The 26,401-nt window shown below is 36.4% G+C and overlaps 1 protein-coding gene across 5 annotated transcripts in view; it reads right to left on the bottom strand.

Annotated features, from left to right (window-relative positions):
- The window catches only part of LOC133084341 (signal recognition particle subunit SRP54), a 74,740-nt gene that overhangs the window by 22,467 nt on the left and 25,872 nt on the right, over window positions 1-26,401 (bottom strand). For 4 of the 5 annotated variants that reach the window (XM_061180780.1, XM_061180782.1, XM_061180781.1 and 1 more), the window contains 9 exons: window positions 23,562-23,712; window positions 22,335-22,483; window positions 21,933-22,033; window positions 21,344-21,430; window positions 17,449-17,522; window positions 17,130-17,238; window positions 12,474-12,644; window positions 9,221-9,316; window positions 7,822-8,348 (listed from right to left, as the gene is read on the bottom strand). In XM_061180780.1, the coding sequence (XP_061036763.1) occupies window positions 8,257-8,348; window positions 9,221-9,316; window positions 12,474-12,644; window positions 17,130-17,238; window positions 17,449-17,522; window positions 21,344-21,430; window positions 21,933-22,033; window positions 22,335-22,483; window positions 23,562-23,712 (1,030 nt within the window). In that variant the 3' untranslated portion in view covers window positions 7,822-8,256. Of the gene's footprint in view, window positions 1-7,821; window positions 8,349-9,220; window positions 9,317-12,473; window positions 12,645-17,129; window positions 17,239-17,448; window positions 17,523-21,343; window positions 21,431-21,932; window positions 22,034-22,334; window positions 22,484-23,561; window positions 23,713-26,401 lie in introns of those variants that run through there. The other variant, XM_061180785.1, reaches the window with a different exon arrangement.

Below are 26,401 nucleotides of genomic sequence, written 5' to 3'. Positions count from 1 at the left end.
TATCATCTCACACCAGTCAGAATGGCCATCATTAAAAAATCTACAAACAATAAATGCCAGGGAGGGTGTGGAGAAAAGGGAACACTCTTGCACTGTTAGTGGGAATGTAAACTGATATAGCCACTATGGGGAACAGTACGGAGATTCCTTAAAAAACTAAAAATAGAACTACCATATGACCCAGCAATCTCACTACTGGGCGTATACCCTGAGAAAACCATAATTCAAAAAGACACATGTACCCCAATGTTCATTGCAGCACTATTCACAATAGCCAGGACATGGAAGCAACCTAAATGTCCAACAACAGAAGAATGGATAAAGAAGATATGGTACACATATACAATGGAATATTACTTAGCCATAAAAAGGAACGAAATTGGGTCATTTATAGAGATGTGGATGGACCTAGAGTCTGTCATACAGAGTGAAATAAGTCAGAAAGAAAAAAACAAATATCGTGTATTAATGCATATATGTGCAATCTAGAAAAATGAACCTATTTGCAGGGCAGGAATAGAGACGCAGCACAGAAAACGAATGTGTGGGCCTGGGGTGGGTGTAAGGGGGGTGGGACGAATTGGGAGATTAGGATTGACATATACACAGTACCATGTGTAAAATAATTAGCTAGTGGGAACATGCTGTACAGCACAGGGAGCTCAGCTTGGTGCTCTGTGATGACCTAGATTGGTGGGATGGGGTGGAGTGGGAGGGAGGTCTACAAGGGAGGGGATATACGTATACATATAGCTGAGTCACTTCGTTGTACAGCAGAAACACAACATTGTAAGGCAACTATACTCCAATTAAAAAAAAAAAAAGATATTATCAGAGATGGGCAAGTGAATGCTATAGCTAAGGAACAGCAGAGGTGGGTTTCTGAAGGATGCATATTTGACCAGCATCCTGGGCTTTGGTATGGACCAAACAGCTACCGTGCTCTTTCTGGTGTCACTCAACAAACCATCTTAAAATTAATACATGAAATGACTGATTAAAGAACTGATAAAATGATAGCCTGGGGAAAACAATACTTTTGGAAACCTCCCATAGTAGCGACTGAAATATGTCAAAGGTATCAGATCGTCCGAAATATGCCCCAGGAAAACCTATTCATATTCTCAAGGCCACTTTCCTTTATCTCTTGGTTCCTTTGCTATCTGGCAACTGGATTTCATCTAGCTGTCTCTCTCTCAAAGATACAAATATGTTCTTGTGATGGTTTGTATGTATTCCCATTGAGTGGAAGCCTTTCCTTGCAGATGAGCAACCACCCTTGCAGTGGCCAAAATATTGTTGGAAAGGATTAGTCCTACTTGGGGAATTCCCTTGGAATTACATAGTGATAAAAGTAGCCATTTCACTGGACAAATTCTAAATGCTGTTTGTGAAATCTGGCCTATACTACATTTCTACTGCGCCCATGATCCTCAGTCCTCTGGTCTAGTGTAAAGGACCAATAGCATAATCAAAACACAATTGGCAAAACTCTCTGAGGCTATCAGTCTTCCTTGGTCTAAATTACTACCCATAGTTTTATTAAACTTAAGATCTACACCCTTTGGAAAACACAAGTTGTCACCATTTGAAATAATTACTGGAACACTTAGGATTCTTGACTCAGGGCTATACGAGCCCCTTCTAGTCAAGGGAGATCTTTTACATTATTGCCAAAGTCTCATTAAGACTAAAGAAAAATGAGCACCTGGTTGAAAAACCTTTACACAGTAAAGCGCTCCTGGGATATGAAGACCTAGAACACCACAATTTACAACCAGGGGACTATGTTTATAGGAAAAGACACCTTTTAAAGGATTCCTTGCAGCCCAGGTGGAAGGGACCCTATCAGGTACTCTTAACCAACCTCTGTGCCAATAAAGGCATTGATTCTTAGATTCAGGTTTCTCATTTAAAAAAGGCTTCCCCACCTGAATGGGCCTCTGAAACAGTTGGAGACCTAAAGCTGAAACTGACCCAAAAGTGAAGCAAATGACAGCTGATATAGACAACTCTCCCAAGACTCCATGATCACCATTAATGAAATCTCTCTTCTTACCTTTGTTCTAATTGCCATTATCACAGAGTTGCTATGTCCCCTTCGATATGTAATAATTGATGATATATCAACTTGCCACTCTCCTTCTTATACTCCTTACAGACACATCCTCAAGGAGTGAAAATTTTCATGCACAGGTGTGTGCTTGGAATGAAAGTTTAAAGGAAATGACCCAGGTCCTTTGGTCCCTTAAGTTTGACTATGAAGGACTGGAGAATTGAACTTCTGAGACTCCTCCTTTTGGTTTCAGGTTTATTAATGTTCTTAGCCCTACTACATACAGTGGGCATCCTCCTTTGGCGGTAATTCTATGAAAACCATATATCTTGCCAGAACTCTCTTGGGAAGAAGCCTCTGGCTCCAATTCTTGGCCATTCAACTTATCTATTCAGCTTAGGATTCTTTCTTTAACCAAGGCCATGAGCCACCCTTTCTCCTCTTTATATTAAAATGGCTGATTTTACTTGGATAGTTCTTTCATTAGACTTCTGTTATTATTCTTCCTTAAAATCCATCCAGAACCCTTATGCCTGGAAGAGTAATGCCCTAGTTTGCATTTCCCAAAGTCTAGCTACTAGAGGAAATCTAAGATTGTTGGCTATGCCATTGGCACCCCAAATCATTTACCAAACACTGGGATCCCCTTGCCTTAGCTATCTCCAGTCTTACTAATATCCCTCCACCATGTCCTGTTCAGAATTCATCTATTCTCCCAGCATACCACGTTTGCCTACTTGAATTCACAGCTCCTTTTTCCTGTTTGGTCAATAGAATCAGACAAAACCCCCAATAGTTCTTAGGAACAATTTGTTCCAACAGTACCCTGCGGTTACCCAGAAACATTGGCTCTCATCTTTACCTTGCTGTGCAACAGAATATGTCCTCATGATGACCCCCCACATATTCCAACAAGGAAGGCTTCTAGGCTGCTCAAATATAACTGACCCATGGTTTAATTTCACCTTGACAACTCCTTTCTTTGTGCTCCATCTACTATATCTTTGTGGTTGGAAGATGACCTGCCTCAACCCCCCTAGCCCCAGGTTCTCAATGTCCCCTAGGATTTTTAATGGCCCCTTTGACTGTGTTAAATTCTCCAGAAATTACCAAATAGCACACATGCTCTACTTCCTTCCTCTGCTGAGAAATCTCTTCTAAGGGATTTCAGAAATATCTAAGAATTATATTCCCCAAGTGGAGGATTGGAACCCTTGACAAATTGGTTTGAAATCTCTCTGCCACCATAGCAGACATAGCTAATGCCATAGTCATAGCATTAAGTGACGAAGTTAACTCCCTAAACTCACTTACTCATGTTGTATTAGATAACTGACTTGTCTTAGACTACCTTCTGGCAGAACATGGAGGTATCTGTGCCATCTTAAATGCCACCTGTGGTACTTGGATAAATACTTCTGGTATAGTAGAAACTCAAACTGAGGTCCTACAAAAGAAACCCGCTTGGCTTCATTCTGATACCCTTAACACTCCCCTAATGTTTGTTCAGCTGTTTACCCTCAAACATTGGATCTTGGTTCAGAACTGTTCTGCAAACTGGGTTATTGCTCTTAATAGCTGTTAGCTTCTTTATGTTGATAAAGTCCTTGCTTAAATTGATTACTTCTATACTTAACCATTCTTCTGCTTGGTTAAGGCTCACACAGACCACTATGCTGGATGGAGGCAGCACAATATCATGATGCCGCCAACGATTTTCCTGATCCATTTATTGACTCTTACACCCAACCCCCACTCTGAGGAACATGATGAATCCAGAACAGGCAACCAAGCCACTCCAGCTATGTGGGACTAAAAGTTGCCCTGGTGATATTTTCTCCAGGAAAAATTATGAGCAAAAGGGGGAAATGTGAAAGGAACAATGGCATAAATGACTGAGACGTGCCCCGAAGAGCTCCAGGTTCACTGCCCACGCTGAACTTTTGCTGAACTCTCTAAAATAAAATTGTTGATGTTGGCTGAGTTGCCAAAAGGAAAAAACAATCCTGAGAACTGTACCTTTTCTGGACTAAGGAAACCATACCTTTCCCTAGTAACAGATGAGATGCGCTTGATAACCCAATTGTGTATATAGAGCAAATTTACCCTCCAATCCAAATTCTTGGTAAACTGTAAGAAGGAAACTGTAAAAAATCAAAGGACACACATCAACTGAAGGGTTTCACACTCCCTATATTTCCTATCAAATGGAATGTCAAGAAACGGGTGGGTATTTCTTGTACCACTTCTGCCAGAAATAAAATTCTGAACCACTTAATTGATTCCCAAAGTCAGAAACTTTGGGAATTTCTGGTCCATGAATATATCCAGTAACAACCCTTACCTCTTCTGGGTTACCTCTTTAATTTCCCTCATTCTATTTTAAAAGCAAACAAGCAAGATACATAAATTATGCAGATATGCAGACATTACACAGGACTTTTCCCTGGAAGGTCATAAAACTTGCGTGTGTTGTTTAAGAAAAATAGACCACAATCACAGGATATTACTCACTTCTGCTTCCCATGAGAAGAAAGTCTTTATGTCAGAGGAGTCTCAGGCCCCAAGTAGGGGATTTTCTTAGTGTCAGACTCATCTAAATTATCCCTCCTACAAACAGGTACTGCTGTGCAATTTCTTGATTGTTTTTCCATTTATGATCCAACTGGTACAAGAAATGCATTGTTTTAGGCTAATGAGAGAAACTTTTAAGCCAAATGAAGCTAAAAGATCTAAATGCACTTCAAATAATCATTTTGGATGAAGAGAAAGAAAAGTAATGAGAGTTGCAAACAGTAGCATAGGCATGCCAACCTCAACAGCTTTTATGCACCACATTAATACTACCAAAGGAAATGTGCCATAATTTACCAGCTTCCTTTAAAAGCATCCAAAAATTACCTTGTACTCAATATGCCCATATTACAGACAAGAGGTCAGTAGAGAAGGATACGGACTAGAGGCTTGGGTTAGCAATTACTCAACAATGAGCACAAATAAATTGTTAGCTACCCCTAATTGCAAAGTGTTGGGAAAAGACTCATAGCAAAATTTCACATCACATCAACAACAAGCCATAGACTATACAGGTGATCTAGAAGTAAAATTTAAATTAATACCTCAAAATTTGAGATATAAATTCATCATTCCTGTAACTCATGGCTCAGAAGCAAAAAAGGCATTAGGTTTAACTGTAATGCAATAGCTTAATGTTCAGAGCATGGTAACTGGAGTTTAGAGCAGAATTTTGAAGATGACTACGTTCCTAATCCAGTGAATGCCAGCAATGAACAGAAACAGATTTGAGCTGTGATGATAGCTTTCTAGTTTTGAATATGCACCTTACGTGGCTTTATTAATAATTATTGCCAGGTTTTAAGGAAGACCAAAACTTATTTACATTTAGTTGTTATTTAGCCATGGTTCTCCCTGGCTCATTCAAATTCTGTGGTTGTTATTATTTTTTATTATAGTAAAATACTTGCTTTTACTGCATACACAATCAACAACTTCACAATTCCTTCACATTTATTTTAAACACTTTGTTCCATTTTTTACTCAAATTTTTGTTTATATGTACTAGAGCTACCTGTAAAAGAAATTCATTCAATTTTATTTTATATTATGGTTTACTTTTCAGAACCTCTACATTCACTGACATAAGGTATTAATATTATAGTAATTTTTCCAACATTAATATGCATGAGGAAACTTTAGTTCTAGTAATTTCCTGGTCTTATTGCCTTCTCTATATCAGTATTTTTGATAACAATACATTTCTTTTTAGCTATGTGCGTTATATGTCTATTCAAGGTTAGTACAATATTACTGCATATCAGAACTTAGGACTTCTCACATTATGACACACTGTATTTATTTGAACAATATAATGGTTTATGTAACACACTTTAAAATTGCTTTTACTACATGATGAAAAGTAATTAATTTTTTCCAAAAAATTCCTCCATAAAGTTGCAATGCATTGTGTATACACCTTATATTTTACATGCTAGCAAATATGATACTTTCAGAACACTGGCATCCATCAGATTAAATTATTAATTTGTCTTTTCTAGGTATTGTAGTTTTCTGATAATTAAGTTCTGTTTGGTTTTGTTTTAAAATTACATAAGCATTGTAAATGCAAGAAATTATACCTAATTTTATGTTTGTACATATTTAAGTAACATTATAATAAAATCCAAGAAGAATCCAATGTTGTATGATATTAGATCTAGCTAGTGGTCTAAGCTGGAAATAGAACATATATCAAAAAGCTAAGGAACCAATTTTAACAACAGTGAAAAATAAAAGGACATCTGTTCAAATTATTAAAGAATTTAATTCTTGTATATAGTACTTATGCTTTCAAAAAATGAGTACTTTGATAAAAACTGTGAGAACTGAAAGATAGCTTTTGTAACTAAAAAGATGCCAGGTTGAGGAATTAATGGAATCAGAATTTCAGAGAACATCCCCAATTTCCTCATTTTATAGAAGAGGAAAGAGAAACAGAAGCTGAACTACATGTTCTGGACCTTTAGTTGTCCTTTGCCACTGTTATTTTTGCTTCTGAAAAATATAATTTGCATCACACCCAAAAATACTAACAACAATGCCCAAAGCCATAAAGTTTGGCCAAGTGTCTCATTTCCTTTTTTGGTCAAAATGAAAAAGTGGTACCCTGAGGATAGAAATCACAAAAATGCATGCCCAGAAAAGGTGGTATGCATCAGTTTAATAAGAAACTAATTTGGAGAACAATATTTTCTCTATTGTCAAATTTCTGTAGCTGGACCTTGTGATGACATTTCTGCAGAATGCAAGATACGTAATTTTTACAGGGTATACAAATATTCCATAGGGATATTAAAGTTTTTGGCTGGTGAAAATGATTTGGTGGGATATAAAATCTGTGCCCAAATAAACAAGAAAATCGGTTGCATTCTCTATGTAATTATTTTCTGAAGATACTTTGGATTTTAAGACCCTTTTAAAACACTTGAGTTATAAAAAATTAATACTATAAAAACTAGCTATTTCTTTCACTCTCTTCTACTTCTACAAATCAATTCTTTGCTGAAGATCAGTTCATCCTAGTTCAAAATCAGTTCACCCTAGTTCAAAATAAACTGTTATACCATATCTATTATCTTCATGATGTCAATAATGAGTAGGTACAATAATTATTCTAGTATTTTAAATTAATTCCATAACTTACTGAAAAGCCATTGTCCTAATTGAACTGTGCAGCAATCCAAAGTAACCAACAACCAAGTCAATCTTGTCATGGTCTCATTATTTTTAATATATAATAGTGATAGCCTAATATTTGCAGTTATATTCCCATTAGGAGGTCTACACATTAGCTATTATCATCAAAGTATATCAATTTCTTCAAGCAGATTTTTGGTATGTAAGAAACATAACAAAATTGGCTTCTCAAGAAAATCAAATATTGCCATTAAGTCTTCAAAAATATGAGGTAAAAAAAATGCAAGTTATATACAAAACATTAAACTGTGAACTGTAACCAAATTCACAATTTCAATTTAAATGGCAGACCTAAGATTTTCTATGGCAAAATTATCTTGATTAGTCCAAGTTAAACAAAAATTCCTAATACTAATGGTTAGGTTACTCTATCATATGTCCCAATAAAGGTATACTTATGAGAATAGTTTTACATATTAGCTCCTCTGTCTGCCTTTTAACATGATACACTGATAATTTTAAGCCATAAAGAAAGTTAACAACCCCTTAACTTATAACGACTTTGAAGTTTATTTTACAGCACTTTTATTGAGACATCATGTAACTACTGACCAGGACTGTTTACAAATGCAATGCTTGGCCTTTGAGACAATTAAAAACTTTTAAGTATCAATACTAAAATTTTACATCATGATTTGTTTAACTTAAGAAGTGTTATGATGGCTGAAAACTAACAGAAGAAAATCTAAAGCAAAAATATAATGATTTCCACAAAAACCATATATTCCTCCCTTATATGAAAGGGAAGGAGGGAAAAAGGAAGGAAGGAAAAAGAAAAGGAGGGGGAAAAAAGATGAGGACAGAAAGAAAAGGGGCAAGACAGACAAGAAAAATACTTTTTTTTCCCGTTTGCAAAAAGGAGGGAAACTCTGAGGTCTCAGCAAACAATGTAATCAACTGAGTCAGTTTATATTAAGGCATCTTCTTTACATGTTATTGAATCCCATCATGCCTTTCATATTGCCAGCAGCACCCTGTTGAAACTGCCTCATCATTGACTGAAGTCCTGCCATACCACCTAGAGTGAGAGTAGAATAAAATCAGATAATTATTAAACACAGCTTGAAACATTTGTTACTTTTGCCTAATAAGTACTTGAACTTCTAAAAAATATACTGGGTTCTGACTGCATCAGCCTTAAAGTACATACAAATTTGTATTATAACCAGTATCCTCATCTATAAAAGAGAATGAATAACTTACCTCATCACATTATGAGAAATACATACTACATGAAGAGATCTTAGAACAGTACCTGTCACACAGTAGGGAGTCAGTAAATCTAAACAAAAATTTTTTTCCTGGGAAGTCTGAGTCTTTTAAATAGTAATAATTTGGGGCAGGGATCGGGGGTAGTTATTTCATAGGACTTAAAGTCAGAAAACAATTCACCATTATTGAACATCTACTCTATGCCCAGAACTGTACTAAATGCTTTCCTATCTATTAGCTCATTTAATCATCATAATTTCCTGACGAGCTATTGCCTGTGATTTTACAGAAGGGGAAAGTGAGGTTCAGAAAGTTTAAGGAACTTTTTATAGGTTACATGGTAAAAGTGGAACTGGGTTTTCAAAATCGTTATATAATTCCAAAGTCTCATCAATGAAACTATCCAGATTCTAAACTAAGGCAAAAGGTCACCAGAACAAGCATTAACAAAAGACGATTAAGTAGCTTGCTCAAAAATCACAAACAGCAGTAGAGGAGTGAATAAAACTTCAGCTTATACAGCACTGTTACAACCATTCAACTTAGAAGTTAGATGGCCCTTTTACTTAAATCATACATTGTTTGAACAGATTTTCATATCACAACAAAAGATTTATTAAAACTCAACCCTTATAAACTAAACCAAGTATTAGCAACTGGCAACAACTTTGTATTTACCCATGTGATGAAGAACTCTAGGATCCATCATTTTGGCCATTTGTTGATTCAATTTTGCCATCTGTGACTGGCTCACATTCTTAGACATGTCACCACCTGAAAAAAAAAAGGTTTTGAGTCAATATAGACTGTAATATAATCAGGGTATCATAGAAATTGAGTAAATATAAAGAAAAAAACCTATAATCTTATCACTCTAATACAATTATTTCTATTTGTACATATTCCTTTCTACTCTTTATCCCAATTACATACTTATTTTTGAGAAAGAACAAGTGAAATTCAATATTAAGGGACTTTCTTTTTTTTTAAAATTATTTTATTTATTTATTTTTGGCTGTGTTGGGTCTCCGTTGCTGCGCTCGGGCTTTCTCTAGTTGCGGCGAGCGGGAGCTACTCTTCGTTGCGGTGCATGGGCTTCTCATTGCGGTGGCTTCTCTTGTTGCAGAGCACGGGCTCTAGGTGCATGGGCACAGTAATTGTGGCTTGCGGACTCTAGAGTGCAGGCTCAGTGGTTGTGGTGCACGGGCTTAGGTGCTCCGCGGCATGTGGGATCTTCCCGGACCAGGGCTCGAACCTGTGTCCCCTGCTTTGGCAAGTGGATTCTTAAACACTGCACCACCAGGGAAGCCCTAAGGAACTTTCCTAAGGGCTACAATTTTTGTTAACATTTTTACTTATACCTGTGAATGAGCCACTATAAGCAAAACCATATCCAGTGGTTATTAATAGTAAGCTATAACAATTGTTTAATAGTGACATGGTAGAATGCTGAACAAAAAACTTTATAGATATGGGTTAATTGGGAAAGAGAGTGGATTACTGATAAATGGATATGAAAGAATGAGTCTGAGAGAACCTGAAGATGTGTATATCTAAGAAGCTATTATAAATAACAAAAAGCTTCAGAGAATAGAAAGAATAATGTAACTCCATTTATTAATGAATTTCTACCCACTCAGTCGAAACTCCACAGTAAAAAGGCAGCCAATGAAAGAGATGCACACTGGGGCAGAAGCGATAAGAGCATCCTTTAGAGAATAACTGCTGTGCTCTTAACAGACAGAAAGCCAAAGACATCATTGATGCAATAGCAATGAATAAGTAGAGCTGCTTCAGCAAAACTATTTATTTCAAAGGAACATTAACTCTGGTACTTCTCAGGAACATTTGTGAAAATGCAAATCAAAGATGACCCTGATTCTCTGATCAAAGCTGGCTAATATGAATAAATTAAATGAATTAAGAACTATGAATGAAAGAAGATGTGTTTTTATAAAAGATGATAAAACCTGTAAAAAATGTTTCATAATTAATAAATTTGTGTAAGATGTGAATTCTATGACCACTGGTGATTTGTTGTAAGAGTTTTTGTCTCTGAGGACTTAAAACTTCAAAAAATTATTAAGACTTTGGTGTGACAAGGACGTGTACCATATCCACTGCCCACTTCACCTTGGTTGTGTCTTTATTGAGCAGTTAATGCTTAGACAAGATCTGACCAACAGATCTGCAGTAGTTCTATCAAGAACAGTCAGGGTCATTTGGCAACGATGTTAAACTGACTTAATGTGTTTATAAATCACTATCTGAAATAGTATGTGATGTTAGGAATTATAACCAATTTTAAACTTGTTTGTCTAACTTTTCTCCCTTGTCACAAAAAAGAAAATAGGATATAGCGGGCAAGGAAAATAAGGAAACTGTCAAAGACAAAACGTGATAAAAACTTATGTAAATACCCATCTTTAGAAAGCTATTCAGTGGTATTATTCATCTTTGGAGCTTGCCTAATCAATATTTCTTAAATAATAAATTCACCTTAATAGTGTTTATGATATAGAAAAACAACTTTAAAGAGAGGGCTAGGACAGTTGATTTTAACCCTTTGGAAAAACAAACTTACCTTTTTACCTTAGACAATACACAGCAAAATAAATTCTAGGTGGGATAAAGAGTAAAACCTAAAAAAAAACCAACAACAAGTAGAAGAAAATATAGGTGACTATCGTGGTATCAACATGGGGAAGGCTTTTACGGGTATAAAAGAAACCAAACTAAAAGGCCTGGCTGCATTAAAAATGAAAACTTCAGGGACTTCCCTGGTGGTCCAGTGGTTAAGAATCCTCCTTCCAAGGCAGGGGATGTGGGTTTGATCCCTGGTCGGGGAACTAAGATCCCACATGCTGCGGGGCAACTAAGCCTGCATGCTGCAACTACTGAGCCTGCGTGCTCTGGAGTCCGCGCGCCACAACAAAGAGCTTGCGTGCTGCAGTGAAAGACCCCACGTGCTTCATCGAAGATCCCACATACCGCAACTAAGACCTGATGCAGCCAAATAAATAAATTAGTTAATTAATTTTAAAAAATTAAAACTTCATTTTTAATTAAAAATATAAATAAAAATGAAAGGCAAATGAAATTTTTGGAAAAATATTTGCAGATATAGTCCAAGAATTTTAAAGAGTTATTACAAAGCAATATGGAAAAAAATAAAACAAATGGACAAGTAACCTAAGTAAGAGGGGATTCACCAAGAAAATTCAAACCAATAAATGTACGAAGAAATGTTAAACGTGAGTAATCGAAAAAACATATTGAAAAACATTTGACCATTAAATTGGAAATACTGAATTATTACAAAACTTATTCTGCATCTACTATATTTCTGATCAAAACAGACAAAATTCCTGGCCTCACGGAAGACTGCACAGAAACTGATACAAGAACTGATACTGATATGAAATCAGCCTTAACATCCAACAAAGATGCATTGTGCTAAACAAAGATACATGCATAACTGGAATAGTACTCAGTGGTTAAAAGTTATATTCTGAAGAATATTTGACAATATGGAAAAAAAGTCATGATGTTTGAAAAGAAAAAACACTAGTTATATCAAATGTTATTTGCAATAAGACCCATGGGATTCTCTGGGGAGTAAAGGTAATGGGTGTTTTAAATTTTTTTCTTATATTTCCTTATATTCGCTAAATTTTCTTTTATACTATAACGTCACAAAAATAAAGTCACTAAGTGTGATTTTTTAAAATATTAGCATTTATTACCTTGAATCTGAAAACAGATAAATCACAGATTGCATTATAAATCCTGGAAGTACTTGAATATAACATGAAATTCAGCAGTGTATTTTCTAATACTGGCAGTACTCCCTGGCTTTAATTTTTAGTTTCTCAACCTCTTTCTTTCCTTTCAGTGTGTCAACTAATGATGAGCTTGTTATTTTTCTTACCTTTGAAAAGTCCTTTGATCCCTCCCATCTTTTTTACCATCTGTGCAAATTTGGTATATTGTGTCAAAAGTTCTTGTACATCTCTCGTTGACACACCTGATCCTCTTGCTACTCTTTGGATTCTTCCTGGTTGCTTACTGAAAACCTTGGCACCATCAGTACTGTCAAGTTCTGTAGGCAAGGGTCAATAACTTTCATGTACACACAATTAACATTCATTGTCAAAGCAGTTACATGCAAATATCTTACACACAGAAAATAAATACAGTGGTCAAACCACCAACCAGATTTAACAAATGTTGTTATCATCTGCTGTGTGTCTGCATCTGGTTTTTAAAAAATAAACATGGAACATATTCAAAAGAATATTTATAATATCCATAAGCTATAAAAACAATAAAACAAATACACATCTACTCACCCTACAGTTTAAGTAAAATAGAACATTCTGAAAATTTTTCTTTGAAAAACTTTTCTTTGTCCACCCTTTCTATATCTCATATCCAACTGCTCCTCAGAGTATATGCCAGAGGTATAAGGTATATTTCAAAAAGGAACAAAAGTGCTCACCTTAGCTCTAAATAACTATTATCCTTTAAATCATAAATTTAGGCATATAAGCAAGTAGAAGTAGGTAGGTTCTATCTATAATCAACAGAATAATTGTGTATTTCCTATATAATCAAGTAATTACTACTAGTCTTTTAATGCTTTCTGTAACGTAAAGTATGAGTTAATTCCTTCCAGTGTTTTGATAACTCTTAGAATATGAGGTACATTTCTTATGTCATTAGTTGCATACAATGTCAGGAACAAAATTTCTATTACGTTTGCATTCTCTCCACAATATCCCCCAATAAGTGATCACCTAACTTTGATTTAACAACCCCAGGAGAGATGACCCACTATCCAAAATAAGTCAATCTATGCCATTCTAATACCTGTAATTATGGAAAATCTTTTCACATATTAAAATGAAATATGTTTGCCTGACATTCCTTCCTATTTTGCATAGATGTCTCCTTGCCAGGCACAAAGAATAAGGCTTTCAAATTATTTGAGAGCCATGATGTCTCCTGTGAATTTTCTCCAGGTGACAAATATCCAACTCTTTTGACTGTTCCTCTTATAACATGGTTTAGCACCCCATTTACCACGCTGATTTCCTAACTACATTTTCTAATTTGTCTATGCCCTCTAAGCATATTGTCCAGAAGTGAACTGAAATCCAGGGGAAGACTAATTACTCATGTAATACAAATAAAGATCAAATTATCTCATAATAAACTTATAGTCCGTTAAAACCTCTAAATCCATTTCATAAATGCAGCTTTTAAGCCACATCTTCATGATAAAACATTTAGAAAATGTGTATCATATTCCTTCCAAGAGCTCAAATGGAGTGAGAGAAAGAAGACAGCGAATAACAGCACATCCTGGCAAGCAATAGGACAGAGTTAAGCAAAAAGCAGAAGGGGACATAATTCAAAGAAGAAAGGAAGTCAGGAAAGGCTCCATGCTGGTGGTTTCTCTTTAACTGTGTAGTCCTGAAGGACAAGTATAAGTAAAGAAGAGAAAGGAGCAAGGGATATTCTAGGAAGCAGAACATGGATTCCTAGAATAAATGAAAACAGTTTTGTGTAGAAGGAACAAAGCATGGATAAGAGCTGAGAGATTTAAGAGGTTATAAAAGTAAGTAAGGACAAAATTATAACAGAACTTGTACACCAGGCTTAGGAGTTGGGAATTCATCATGAAGACAACGTAGAGCCACTGAAAGATTTCGATCCCAGAATTGTTATGTTTAGAAAGATTATTCTTGTGGCAGTGAGGAAGGCAGATTAAAAGAGGAGTGAAAAAAGAGAAAGGGAAATGTCAGGAGGCTACTGTAGCAATCCAGGTAAGGAATGATGAGTGTATGAACTAATTCAGGGGATATAGAGACAAAGAGGAGAGAGAAGATATGAGAAATATTTAGGAAGTATAACTCACTAAGTCTAAGGTGATGTTAAGGTTTCTATATTGTACTTGAAGTGATGAAATACTGATACGAATGGACTGTGATAAGTTAAATATGTATATATATTGTAATACCTAGAGCAACCACTAAGAAAACTACTCAAAGAAACATACTCAAAAACATACAGATACATTAAAATAGAATAATAAATAATGTTCAAACAATCCATAGGGAAGTAGAAAAGAGAAAACAGAAGAACAAAAATCAGAGTGAACAAACAGAACAAAAGATAAAATGGCAGAACTAAATCCTAATATATAAATAATATATCAGTTAAAAGATTATCAGAATTATTAAAAAAGAAAAAACATAACATGTTGTTAATATGAAACTCACTTCAAATATAATGATACAGGTAGGTTAAAGGTAAAAGGATAGAAAAAGATATACAATACAAACAACTAATTAAAAGAAAGCTGGAGTGGTTGCATTAATATCAGATAAAGTGGAGCAGGACAAAGGAGAACATTACATATATAATGATAAAAGGGTCAGGTCAATTTACTAAGAAGACATAACAATCCTAAATGTGTATGCACCCAACAAAAGAGCTTCAAAATACACGAAGCAAAACTGACACAACTGAAAGGAGAAAAGTTAGGCATCTCAATACCTCTATACCCATGATCAATAGAACGACTAGACAGTAAATCTAAGTTGACCCCAGTTTCTAGCTTGGGTGACTGAATAGATAGATGGAAGTGTCACTCACCAAAGCAGAAGCACTACATTTTGGACCTGATGTACCTCAGAAAACTCTCAAACATGTAATAGAGATGTCTGTCCACCATTCAGTGAGCACCTAGACAGGAAGTGATCCAGAGTATAGACTCTCAAGCCAGAAGCCCAGCCTCTCCATTCCCTAGCTAGTGACCTTTGGCAGATTACTCAACTTCCCTGTATCCTAACCTGTAACAACTAGATTGGATTTTGACCCCAGAATTGTCCCTTAAGAGTTGTTGCGGGTTAAAATATGTAAAGTGCTCAGGACAGTACCTAGGGCAGAATAAACATTCTAGATACGGCTGCAGTTATTAATTCTACATGCAAAACTTTTAATAGTGTTGAAGATACAGAGATGAGAGAGAAACATTATTTGGGTTACTATGAAGGCCTAGAGATCAGGAAAGACGTAGAGACTACAAAAAATAATCAGGTAGTAGACAAAGCATAGATGTGGATAAATTATTCAAAACTGAGCAGAATGATAAGAAACACTAGCTGAGGACAGAACCCTGTAGCATATATTCATTTAAGAGGTTGGGTGAGGATGAGACCAGTGAAAGAGACTAAGTGAACAAGAAAGGTATGTGTAGTTCCCTGGTGGCCTAGTGGTTAGGATTCCGGGCTTTCACTGCCGTGGCCCCGGTTCAATCCCTGATCCGGGAACTGAGATCCTGCAAGCCACACAGCACAGCCAAAAACACAAACAAACAAAACAAAACAAAACCAAAAAACCAAAAAAAAAAAAAAAACCACCAAGAAAGGTAAGGGTAAAATGTGGAGATGGTATAATGGAAACCAAGAAAAAAAGGTGATTAACATCCAATGTTGTAAAGGTCAAGAAAAAAACTGAAGAGTATCCATTAGAGAAGACCAGTAGAAGGTTACTGAAAATCTTTGTATGATTTATTTCACAGTAATGGTGGGGAGAGAAGTCAGATTTCAGTAGTTTGGGAACATAAACCATTCTTTTAAGAAGCTTGACTGAAAAGAGAGACAGAGTAAAAGCATGCGGGAGAAGTAAAGCCTAGAAAATGTGAAATTGTGAACTTAAGAAAGAATGTTTATATATTGATGGGGGAAAAAAGTCAGTAGGTAAGGAGAGACTGCAGATATAGGAGAGGATTTTACTGATGGAGAGAGGTCCTTGAAAAAGCTTTAAGAATGGTTTGTGGCTGTCACAATCTCATAGGTAAATCAGCCAAAGGCTGAAAGAATTCAATGCCAAAAGTCTGTATCTGTATTTCTTCATAAATAAGAACAGAGATCAAGAGTAGAAGGCCTACAGAAGGGTGATAAATGTTTGGCATGCCTGCTGGGTTGAATCAGAAAGGGTGCTAAAAAAACTGGGAAAAGATAAAGAGGTCATGGGTCTAGAAATGTTCATGGGCTGAGGACCTGAAAGTACAGGAGAGAGGGATAATGTAGGATTAGAGATAGAGCAGTGTACTTGAGAAGACAGAAACCTTGAGAGTTACAGAGCAAAGTAAGCTGGTAAACACTGCATAAACTATCTCTCTCTTACAGATTCCCAATTCATGTTAGCATATTAGAGCTCTGAGGAGACATACAATAAATAAACTTACTAGTTTTTTTTTTTAACTCAGCATTCCCCCAAATTTATTTGACTACAGAACTCTCCTTTTAAGTTATTTCTATCAACACCATAAAGAACTTGTGTTCTCTCCACAGAACTCATTTGGAGAAGCACTATACTAGACATTTCTCTCAATGAGGAGGTCAACCCAGTAATCACAACCCTTTGAGCAAAAGCTTTCAAGCAGCTAGAAATCTCCCTAACAATAATCTTTCAGTCTAAATTTTCCCCATCTTGTCCACAAGAACATAGTTAAACTCTCAACTTGCTGATATTCAGAACACTGTCCTCCAAGTCAAATAATCTACCACCTTACCTTGATCATTCATACTATCCATTATTGTCATTAATTTCTTTAGCCTTGCCATTGACTCTTGTTCATTTCCTTTGCTCATAAAATCTGTTCCGAAACCAGGGATCATCCCCTAAAAGATATATTAAACATAAAATCAATAATAGCTTGAGATTAATTGTTCAGAATGTTCACATTTAACTAATGGCTTTAATGTTGATACTAAGTTTTAAAAGTATCTATTTTTACCCAAATATTAAAATAATTAAAGCAAGTGTATCTGTTCTTAGAAATTTTAACAAAAACAAAAGAGGTTAGAAAAAAACTTTTTAGTATAACTAACCAAGATCTGACTGAAGGGGCCCATTTTCATGATATTTTGAAATTGTTCATACATGTCTCGCAACGTAAACTGACCTGAAATACAATATAAATGATGCAGATATATTAGAGAATGAACATTTCCAGTCAATAAAACTAATATTTTCCTTAATCATGGGCTCATCTTGAAGCACACTTATAAAATATCCAATCAATAAATATTCACTGAGCAGTTACTACACACAAGATCACAGGATGAATACAGCGGAGACAGATCCTATCCTAGAGAAGCTCATATTCTATCAGAGAAAATGGACATAAATACAGGAAATGTGAAAACAAAGGAGACAAACTATACCTACTAGGATAACTGAAATTAAAAAGTCTGACAACACCAAAAGTTAAAGAGAATGTAGAACAAGCAGAACTCTCATATACTGCTGATGAGAATTATAAAATGGGCAAAAGCACTTTAGAAGATTATTTGGAGTTTCTTACACAGCTTAGCTGTCCATGAACTGGAAAATGGATAGACTCTGGATGAAATACTACTCTCAGCAATAAAAGAACAGGCTATGGGCTTCCCTGGTGGCACAGTGGTTAAGAATCCACCTGCCAATGCAGGAGACACGGGTTCAAGCCCTGCTCCGGGAAGATCCCACATGCCGCGGAGCAACTGAGCCCAAGCACCACAACAACTGAGCCTGCGCTCTAGAGCCCGCGAGCCACAACTACTGAGCCCACGGGCCGCAACTACTGAAGCCCACGTGTGTAGAGCCCGTGCTCTGCAACGAGAAGCCAGCGCAATGAGAAGCCCATGCACTGTAACGAAGAGTAGCTCCCCTCACCACAACTAGAGAAAGTCCGTGTGCAGTAACGAAGACCCAATGCAGCCAAAAGTAAATAAATAAAATTAAAAAAAAAAAAAAAAAGAACAGGCTACAGGTGAGTACAACCACCTGGATGAATATCAAAAATATTATGCTGAGTCAAAGAAACCATGTGGGGAAAAAAGATACACTCTAGGATTCCTATAATATGAAGTATTTACTGGGAAGGGGAATAAACAAACTTTCTAGAGTAATGGAAATGTTCTGTTTCCTGGTGGAGTGTAGATTATTGTGCATTTGTCAAAGTTGATTGAATGATATTCCTAGAATCTGAGCATTTCATTATTATGTAAATTCAGTTAAGGAGAAAAACAGAAAGAACAAGACAAAGGAGAAAGATTATTTTCTACTTTTGTCCTAAGATATAACCAAAAATGGTGTTTGGTTTTAGGCATTCTGAATTTGAAGTAGCAGTACAATATCTTAAAAGAAATGTTATAGCTGGCAGCTAGAAATGCAGAATAAAACAGTGGTAGAGAAGGTTAAGGCTAAAATACATATTATATAGAAATGACAATTGAAGCTATGATAAATATAAGAAATCCACTGTCATGGAACCCAAGTGAAGAGTTTGAAAATATAAAAGGCAGATAACACTGTTAAATATTGGGAGCCAAGAGGAAAGAGAAAGGTCACTCCATTTGGAAATTAGGAGGCCCTTGGTGATATCAGAAATGAGTGGAATGTTAGAAGCAGAAGCAAAATGCAGAGATATAAGGAGAGACCTAGGAGTCAGAAAGCAGACTGACTAGGAATATATTACCCAGTTTAGTATGGTAGTAGAAGCAGTGGTTGGGCTATTTATGATAGAGGAAGGCAAGGGGAAAGAATCAGGCAATAAAGGATAGATTCATTCATTCAACAAATATTTACTAAAGACTTACTAAGTGCCAGAAATTGTACTAGGTACTGTGAACATAAAAGAGGAAGAACACAGCTATGAAACCTACCTTCACTTTCCAGCAGGGAAGACAGACATCAAATCATTGTGATGACTCATACAGCAATTACAGGATCCAATGGAAACATACAGTAGGGAGTTCTAACTTAGTCTAAGGATAAGGTAGAATGTCCCTGAAGCACATTTAAGGAAAGAAGTACTCATTGAAGTATGAGTAGGAGTTAGCCGGTTTGGCTGGGATAAAGAAGGACAGAAGTAGGAAGAAGAGAGGATAACTATCTAACAGGCAGAGGGATCAGCAAGGGCAAAGGCAGAGACAGCAGCGTACATCTGAGAAACTGACAGAAATTCAGCATGACCAGCACACGGAATGCTAAAAACAACAGTGTCAAAACATGACTTGGGGCTTCCCTGGTGGTGCAGTGGTTAAGAATCCGCCTGCCAATGCAGGGGACACGGGTTCAAGCCCTGGTCCAGGAAGATCCCACATGCCGTGGAGCAACTAAGCTCGTGTGCCACAACTACTGAGCCCGCACGCCTAGAGCCCGTGCTCCACAACAAGAGAAGCCACCGCAATGAGAAGCCCGCACACCGCAACGAAGAGTAGCCCCAGCTCACCGCAACTAGAGAAAGCCTGCACGCAGCAACGAAGACCCAACACAGACAAAAATAAACAAATAAATAAATTAAAAAAAAAAAAAGAATAAAAACATGACTTGGAAGATGTGGGTTAGATAGTGGAGTCATTCAAAAATACTCTAAGGGAAATGGGAAGCTACTGAAAGATTTTAAGAAAGGTAATAGGATCAAACTTGCGTTTCTGAAAGATCATTTCGGCTGAAGTATAAAAAACTGACCCAAGGAGAAGAGTCCAAAAAACTGGAGTATCTGTTAAAAGACTTAGAATAAACAATCTAGATAAGAGATGAACTTGCATAGTTGCTGGAAAGTAGGGGATGGAATGGAGATAATTAGGAGGTAGAATCACTAGGACTAATGACTGATGGGAAAAGGACTGGGCAGAGCGAGGAAGAGATGAGTTGATGACAACATCCAAGTTTCTGACTTTGGCAACAAGACAAATGATGTTAAATTCATAGATGATAACATTGGGGTGGGAGGTTAGGATGGGAAGACAAGGATAAACTGAACTAAATGTCTAAGGAAGATCTAAGCATCGAAACGTACAGATATGAGTCTGAAGCTCCAGAGAAAGAAGATGGCCTAGAATGATCCCTGGAAAACATCAACATTTGAGAAGTAAAGGCATAGGCACCTGACAAGATGAATGAGAAGGAGCAAAGAGGCAGGATAGTATGCGGCCATGGAAATTAAGAGTAATATCATTTTGAGAAAAACAGAAATGGTCAATAATACGTTAAATGCTTCTGACATGCTGGACATTTTACATATATCAGCTAATTTAATCTTCACAACTCTATGAAGAAGATACTTAGTATTATCTACTTTTTACACATAAGAAAACTGAGGTTAAGTAATTTGAACATGATTTTTTTCAATTTAATTAATTAATTAATTAATTAATTTGGCTTCACCCCGCGGCAAGTGGAACTTCCCAGACCAGGGATCGAACTCGCACCCCCTGCAGTGGAAGCGTGGAGTCTTAACCACTGGACCACCAGGGTAGTCCGAGGTTAAGTAATTTGAAAAAGTCACATGTTAGATTAAAAAACTTGAGCTCTTAATCACGTTTCAGTAGGAGTTGTCTTCAATGTGGAGTAAAGAAAACATGTGTGGGTATTTAATCTCATTCTTTTAAATTTCTTTTTATATGTTTTATTACATATAAATATAAAATTTATAAGTAAACAAACAAATCAGAAGAGAGTATTCTAACGTACTTTTAACCTGTTTTACTCCAAGGAACCCAATGAAAGCTTCAATTTTAATCTTAATGCAATTTGATTACAAGAAAGAAAATAAAAACACTCCATTCTACAATTGCTTAGATGCCTGAGATTTAAAATGATTTGTATATAAATCTAAAACAGTAAACATTTGAAGAATTGACTTTAATGGACGTATCATTTCAAACAAATTATAGCTTTATCAAAAGAAATCCAGGTAAGTCATCTGAGATCAAATGCTTTTTGCTACTCATATACCATGTTTCAACTTCTCTATAAGTGCTTCATTGTCATCCAACTTCAACTCGTTGACTTTATCTATCAGTCCTTCAATGTCACCCATACCTATAAGACCCAAAAAAGTAAAATTAATAACTAATAGTGTATCTGTTTTACATTATGCAAAATGCATGCACATACATAACAAGCCTGTGAGATAGGCAGCTCAGATATTTCTACTGCACTTCACAGGTGAAAAATTGAAACTAGAGGTTAAGTGACAAAGCAGGAACTGCAGCCCAGGGTTTAATTCCAGATTCCATGCTCTCGAACACCTGAGACATTATGAAAGTTTTGCTGCCATTATCACTGCTATTACTACAACCACATGCTTCTGGTATTGAGCTCTAAAACTTTTCCAAGGAACTTTCCATCTAATAGCTCATTTTACCACTCTAACTACAGGAAGCAGATAACCACCATCCTTATTTTGCAGGTAAAGAAGATAAATCATAGAAAATGATTTTCCTGAGCTAGTTAGTGAGAGGGCAGAATTAAAATCCTAATCTGTCCTAAAAATTCACACTATTTCTTGAAGATTTTTCTATATCCCCACCACTGTACACACCAAGAAGTTTGCTGATGAAAGGCTGTGTTTTGAAAGGTTCAAAGTCATCTATATGTTCCCCTGTACCAATGAAAATAATTGGACTTTTTGTGGCAGCAACTCTGCAAAGAAAAAGAAAACACAAAATAACCTCAAAAAGGAAAACAAATTTCTAGAAGATTTCAAAGGTAATTAGACAAAGGTACATAGCTCAAGTTTCTTTTCACTAGCTAAAGGAGAACTATATCAGAGGTACTCCAAAATTCTGTTGGAATATATTTTAAATGATTAAACATATTGGAATATATTAGAATATATTTTAAATGATTAATAAGAAAGCCATAAATACACACACACACACACACACACACACACACACACACTAAGCCCAAGACACAGAACAATAACATCAATGATACTTACGCACTGAGTGCACCACCTCCTTTTGCATGACCATCAAGTTTTGTCACTATTACTGAAGCTACATCTACTTTATCTTTAAAAGCCTTAGCCTGGGCTTCACAAGCCTGCCCAATGGAGGCATCCATCACATAAACAATGTTATCGGGTTGCTAGAAAATTTAAATAGAAAAGATATATATTTTTACTGACCTTAAGCAAATTTCATCATTAGAAGCCATAAAAAATATTTATTATAATTATACAATCAATCAGTATTTACTGAAGGAGTACTATGTATTGGGCACCACTTATGTCCTCAGCCAAAGAGATGAATAAGAAAATCCTTATCCTTGTGGGACCTACATTCTAGTCACTGGAGACAGATAAAAAAATAGGCAAATAAACATTTCAGATGTACAACCATTAAAATGGAACAGAGAAAATCAGTTTTGAGGTGTGGGAGGCTTCTTTTTGTAGGGTGGTCAGGGAAGACCTGTCTGGAGGTAACATTTGAGCTGAGGCCTGAATAAAGAGGAAAAAGTTAAGCAATGATCTAGAGGAATCACACTCCAGACAAATGGAATAGCAATAGTAAATCAGAGAAAAAAAGTAGAAGAGTGTGCACTGAAACCAAAATAAAGGACAGATGAGGATATTTCCCTTAGGTCTGCTCACCTAGGTCAAAATAATGGCACAGCTAAACAAAACAAAACAACGTATTAGTATTAATCATTAACCAAAGAATTACTGCCAACACCTCAATGGCAAAACATGGGTTCATAATATGTGCTATAGATTACCTATAAACCACTTCTTCTTCCCAAGTTATTTCCATCACAATTTTAAAGAGACACTAAATGATGATTAATATTTTTAAATGCTTCATTTTAAAAATCTTTCAAAATTCACCTAAAGCAAATGTTTTTAATTTAATTTAAATAATTTACAGAAAGGAAATTCAACAGCTACTAAAGGGTAATTCTCATTTTTTTTGCTTGTTACTTTTTCTTATACATACTAATAAGATGATTAAGTGAGAAAGGAAATATTTCAATACTCATGAAAATTTCATATTAATGTACAGAAGATTAAGTCCTTATCATACAGATAAAGGAGCCCAAAATAAAAATAAATTACTTGGAATCTGTCTTACAGGCAAAAAATAATTTATATGGTTCATAAACTCAATCAGGGTTTATAATTAATTTAACCAAAGTCTTAATAATGTTGTTAAATTAAGCTACTTACTATAGCATTAGCAACTTGAAGCATTTCTTCAAACAAAGAGTCTTCTTGTTTATGGCGGCCACTTGTATCAACAATAATAATTTCAAAATTTTCATTTTTGAATTTCTCCACTCCTTCAGAGGCAATGATGACAGGATCCATTTCTGTATAGCTATTTAACATGGAAAAATGACTTAGCAGCAAAACTTCCAAATACGAAAAATTTGGAAATTGTTAGTGCACCCTTAGTCTACTCTGAAAAAGTCATAATGATCACAAAGTCAATTTAGAATTATAAAATCTAATAAGTATTAAATATAACAACCAACTTCTAGAGCAGCATGAAGCAGTAACCAGTTTTCCAATTACAAAATCCTGTATGATTCTTTTTTTTTTAAATAAATTTATTTATTTATTTATTATTGGCTGTGTTGGGTCTTGGTTGCTGTACGCGGGCTTTCTCTAGTTGCAGTGAGCGGGGACTACTCTTCGTTTCGGTGCGCGGGCTTCTCATTGTGGTGGCTTCTCTTGTTGCAGAGCACGGGCTCTAGGCGTGCAGGCTTCAGTAGTTGTGGCACACGGGCTTCAGCAGTTGTGGTGCACGGGCTTAGTTGCTCCGTGGCATGTGGGATCTTCCCGGACCAGGGCTCAAAACCATGTACCCTGCACTGGCAGGCGGATTCTTAAACACTGCACCACCAGGGAAGCCTGAAATCCTGTATGATTCTGCTGCGTATCTTTTCTGAATGAGCTGCGAATCCCTCAATTTTTTTTACATTTTCTTTAATAACTGAACTTGTATTACATAGTGTTTTAAACATGCTTTCCCACTTAACACCCTTTTATAAGCATTTTTTAAAACATCTTTATTGGAGTATAATTGCTTTACAATGTTGTGTTAGTTTCTGCTGTATAGCAAAGTGAATCAGCTATACGTATACATATATCCCCATATCCCCTCCCTCTTGCGTCTCCCTCCCACCCTCCCTATCCCACCCCTCTACGTGGTCACAAAACACGGAGCTGATCTCCCTGTGCTATGCAGCTGCTTCCCACTAGCTATCTATTTTACATTTGGTAGTGTATATATGTCAATGCCACTCTCTCACTTCGTCCCAGCTTACCCTTCCCCCGCCCCATGTCCTCAAGTCCATCCTCTACGTCTGCGTCTTTATTCCTGTCCTGCCCCTAGGTTCATCAGAACCTTTTTTTTTTTAGATTCCATGTATCTGTGTTAGCATACGGTATTTGTTTTTCTCTTTCTGAGTTACCTCACTCTGTATGACAGACTCTAGGTCCATTCACCTCACTACAAATAACTCAATTTCGTTTCTTTTTAAGGCTGAGTAACATTCCATTGTATATATGTGCCACATCTTCTTTATCGATTCATCTGTCGATGGACACTTAGGTTGCTTCCATGTCCTGGCTACTGTAAACAGTGCTACAATGAACACTGGAGTACATGTGTCTTTTTGAATTATGGTTTTCTCAGGGTATATGCCCAGTAGTGGGATTGATGAGTCATATGGTAGTTCTATTTTTAGATTTTTAAGGAACCTCCATACTGTTCTCCATAGTGGCTGTATCAATTTACATTCCCACCAAGAGTGCAGGAGGGTTCCCTTTTCTCCACTCCCTCTCAAGCATTGATTGTTTGTAGATTTTTTGATGATGGCCATTCTGACCGGTGTGAGGTGATACCTCATTGTAGTTTTTTTTTTTTTATATATAAACTAAGCAAGACTACTTCTAAGTCAAATTAAGTTAGCAGCTTACTCTTTTTTTTTTTAATAAATTTATTTATTTATTTATTTATTTTTGGCTGTGTTGGGTCTTCGTTTCTGTGCGAGGGCTTTCTCTAGTTGCGGCAAGCGGGGGCCACTTGTCATCGCGGTGCACGGGCCTCTCACTATCGCGGCCTCTCTTGTTGCGGAGCACAAGCTCCAGACGCGCAGGCTCAGTAGTTGTGGCTCACGGGCCTAGTTGCTCCGCGGCATGTGGGATCTTCCCAGACCAGGGCTCAAACCCGTGTCCCCTGCACTAGCAGGCAGACTCTCAACCACTACGCCACCAAGGAAGCCCCTCATTGTAGTTTTGATTTGCATTTCTCTAATGATTAGAAATGTTGAGCATCCTTTCATATGTTTGTTGGCAATCTGTATATCTTCTTTGGAGAAATGTCTTTTTAGGTCTTCTGCCCATTTTTTGATTGGATTGTTTGTTTTTTTGATATTGAGCTCCATGAGCTGTTTGTACGTTCTGGAGATTAATCCTTTATCCATTGCTTCATTTGCAAGTATTTTCTCCCATTCTGAGGGTTGTCTTTTCACCTCCTTTATGGTGTCCTTTGCTGTGAAAAGCTTTTAAGTTTCATTAGGTCCCATTTGTTTACTTTTGTTTTTATTTCCATTTCTCTAGGAGGTGGGTCAAATAGGATCTTGCTGTGATTTATGTCATAGAGTGTTATGCCTATGTTTTTCTCTAAGAGTTTGATAGTGCCTGGTCTTACATTTAGGTCTTTAATACATTTTGAGTTTATTTTTGTGTATGGTGTTAGGAAGTGTTCTAATTTTATTCTTTTACATGTAGCTGTCCAGTATTCCCAGCACCACTTACTGAAGAGGCTGTCTTTTCTCAATTGTATATTCTTGCCTCCTTTATCATAGATAAAGTGACCATATGTGCGTGGGTTTATCTCTGGGCTTTCTATTCTGTTCCACTGATCTATATTTCTGTTTCTTCTGCCAGTACCATACTGTCTTGATTACTGTAGCTTTGCAGTACAGTGTGAACTCAGGGAGCCTGATTCCTCCAGCTCCGTTTTTCTTTCTCAAGATTGCTTTGGCTATTCAGGGTCT

Source organism: Eubalaena glacialis, chromosome 2 (assembly GCF_028564815.1).
Source record: "Eubalaena glacialis isolate mEubGla1 chromosome 2, mEubGla1.1.hap2.+ XY, whole genome shotgun sequence".
Lineage (NCBI taxonomy): Eukaryota > Metazoa > Chordata > Mammalia > Artiodactyla > Balaenidae > Eubalaena > Eubalaena glacialis.
This window is presented reverse-complemented; position numbering and strand designations above follow the sequence as displayed.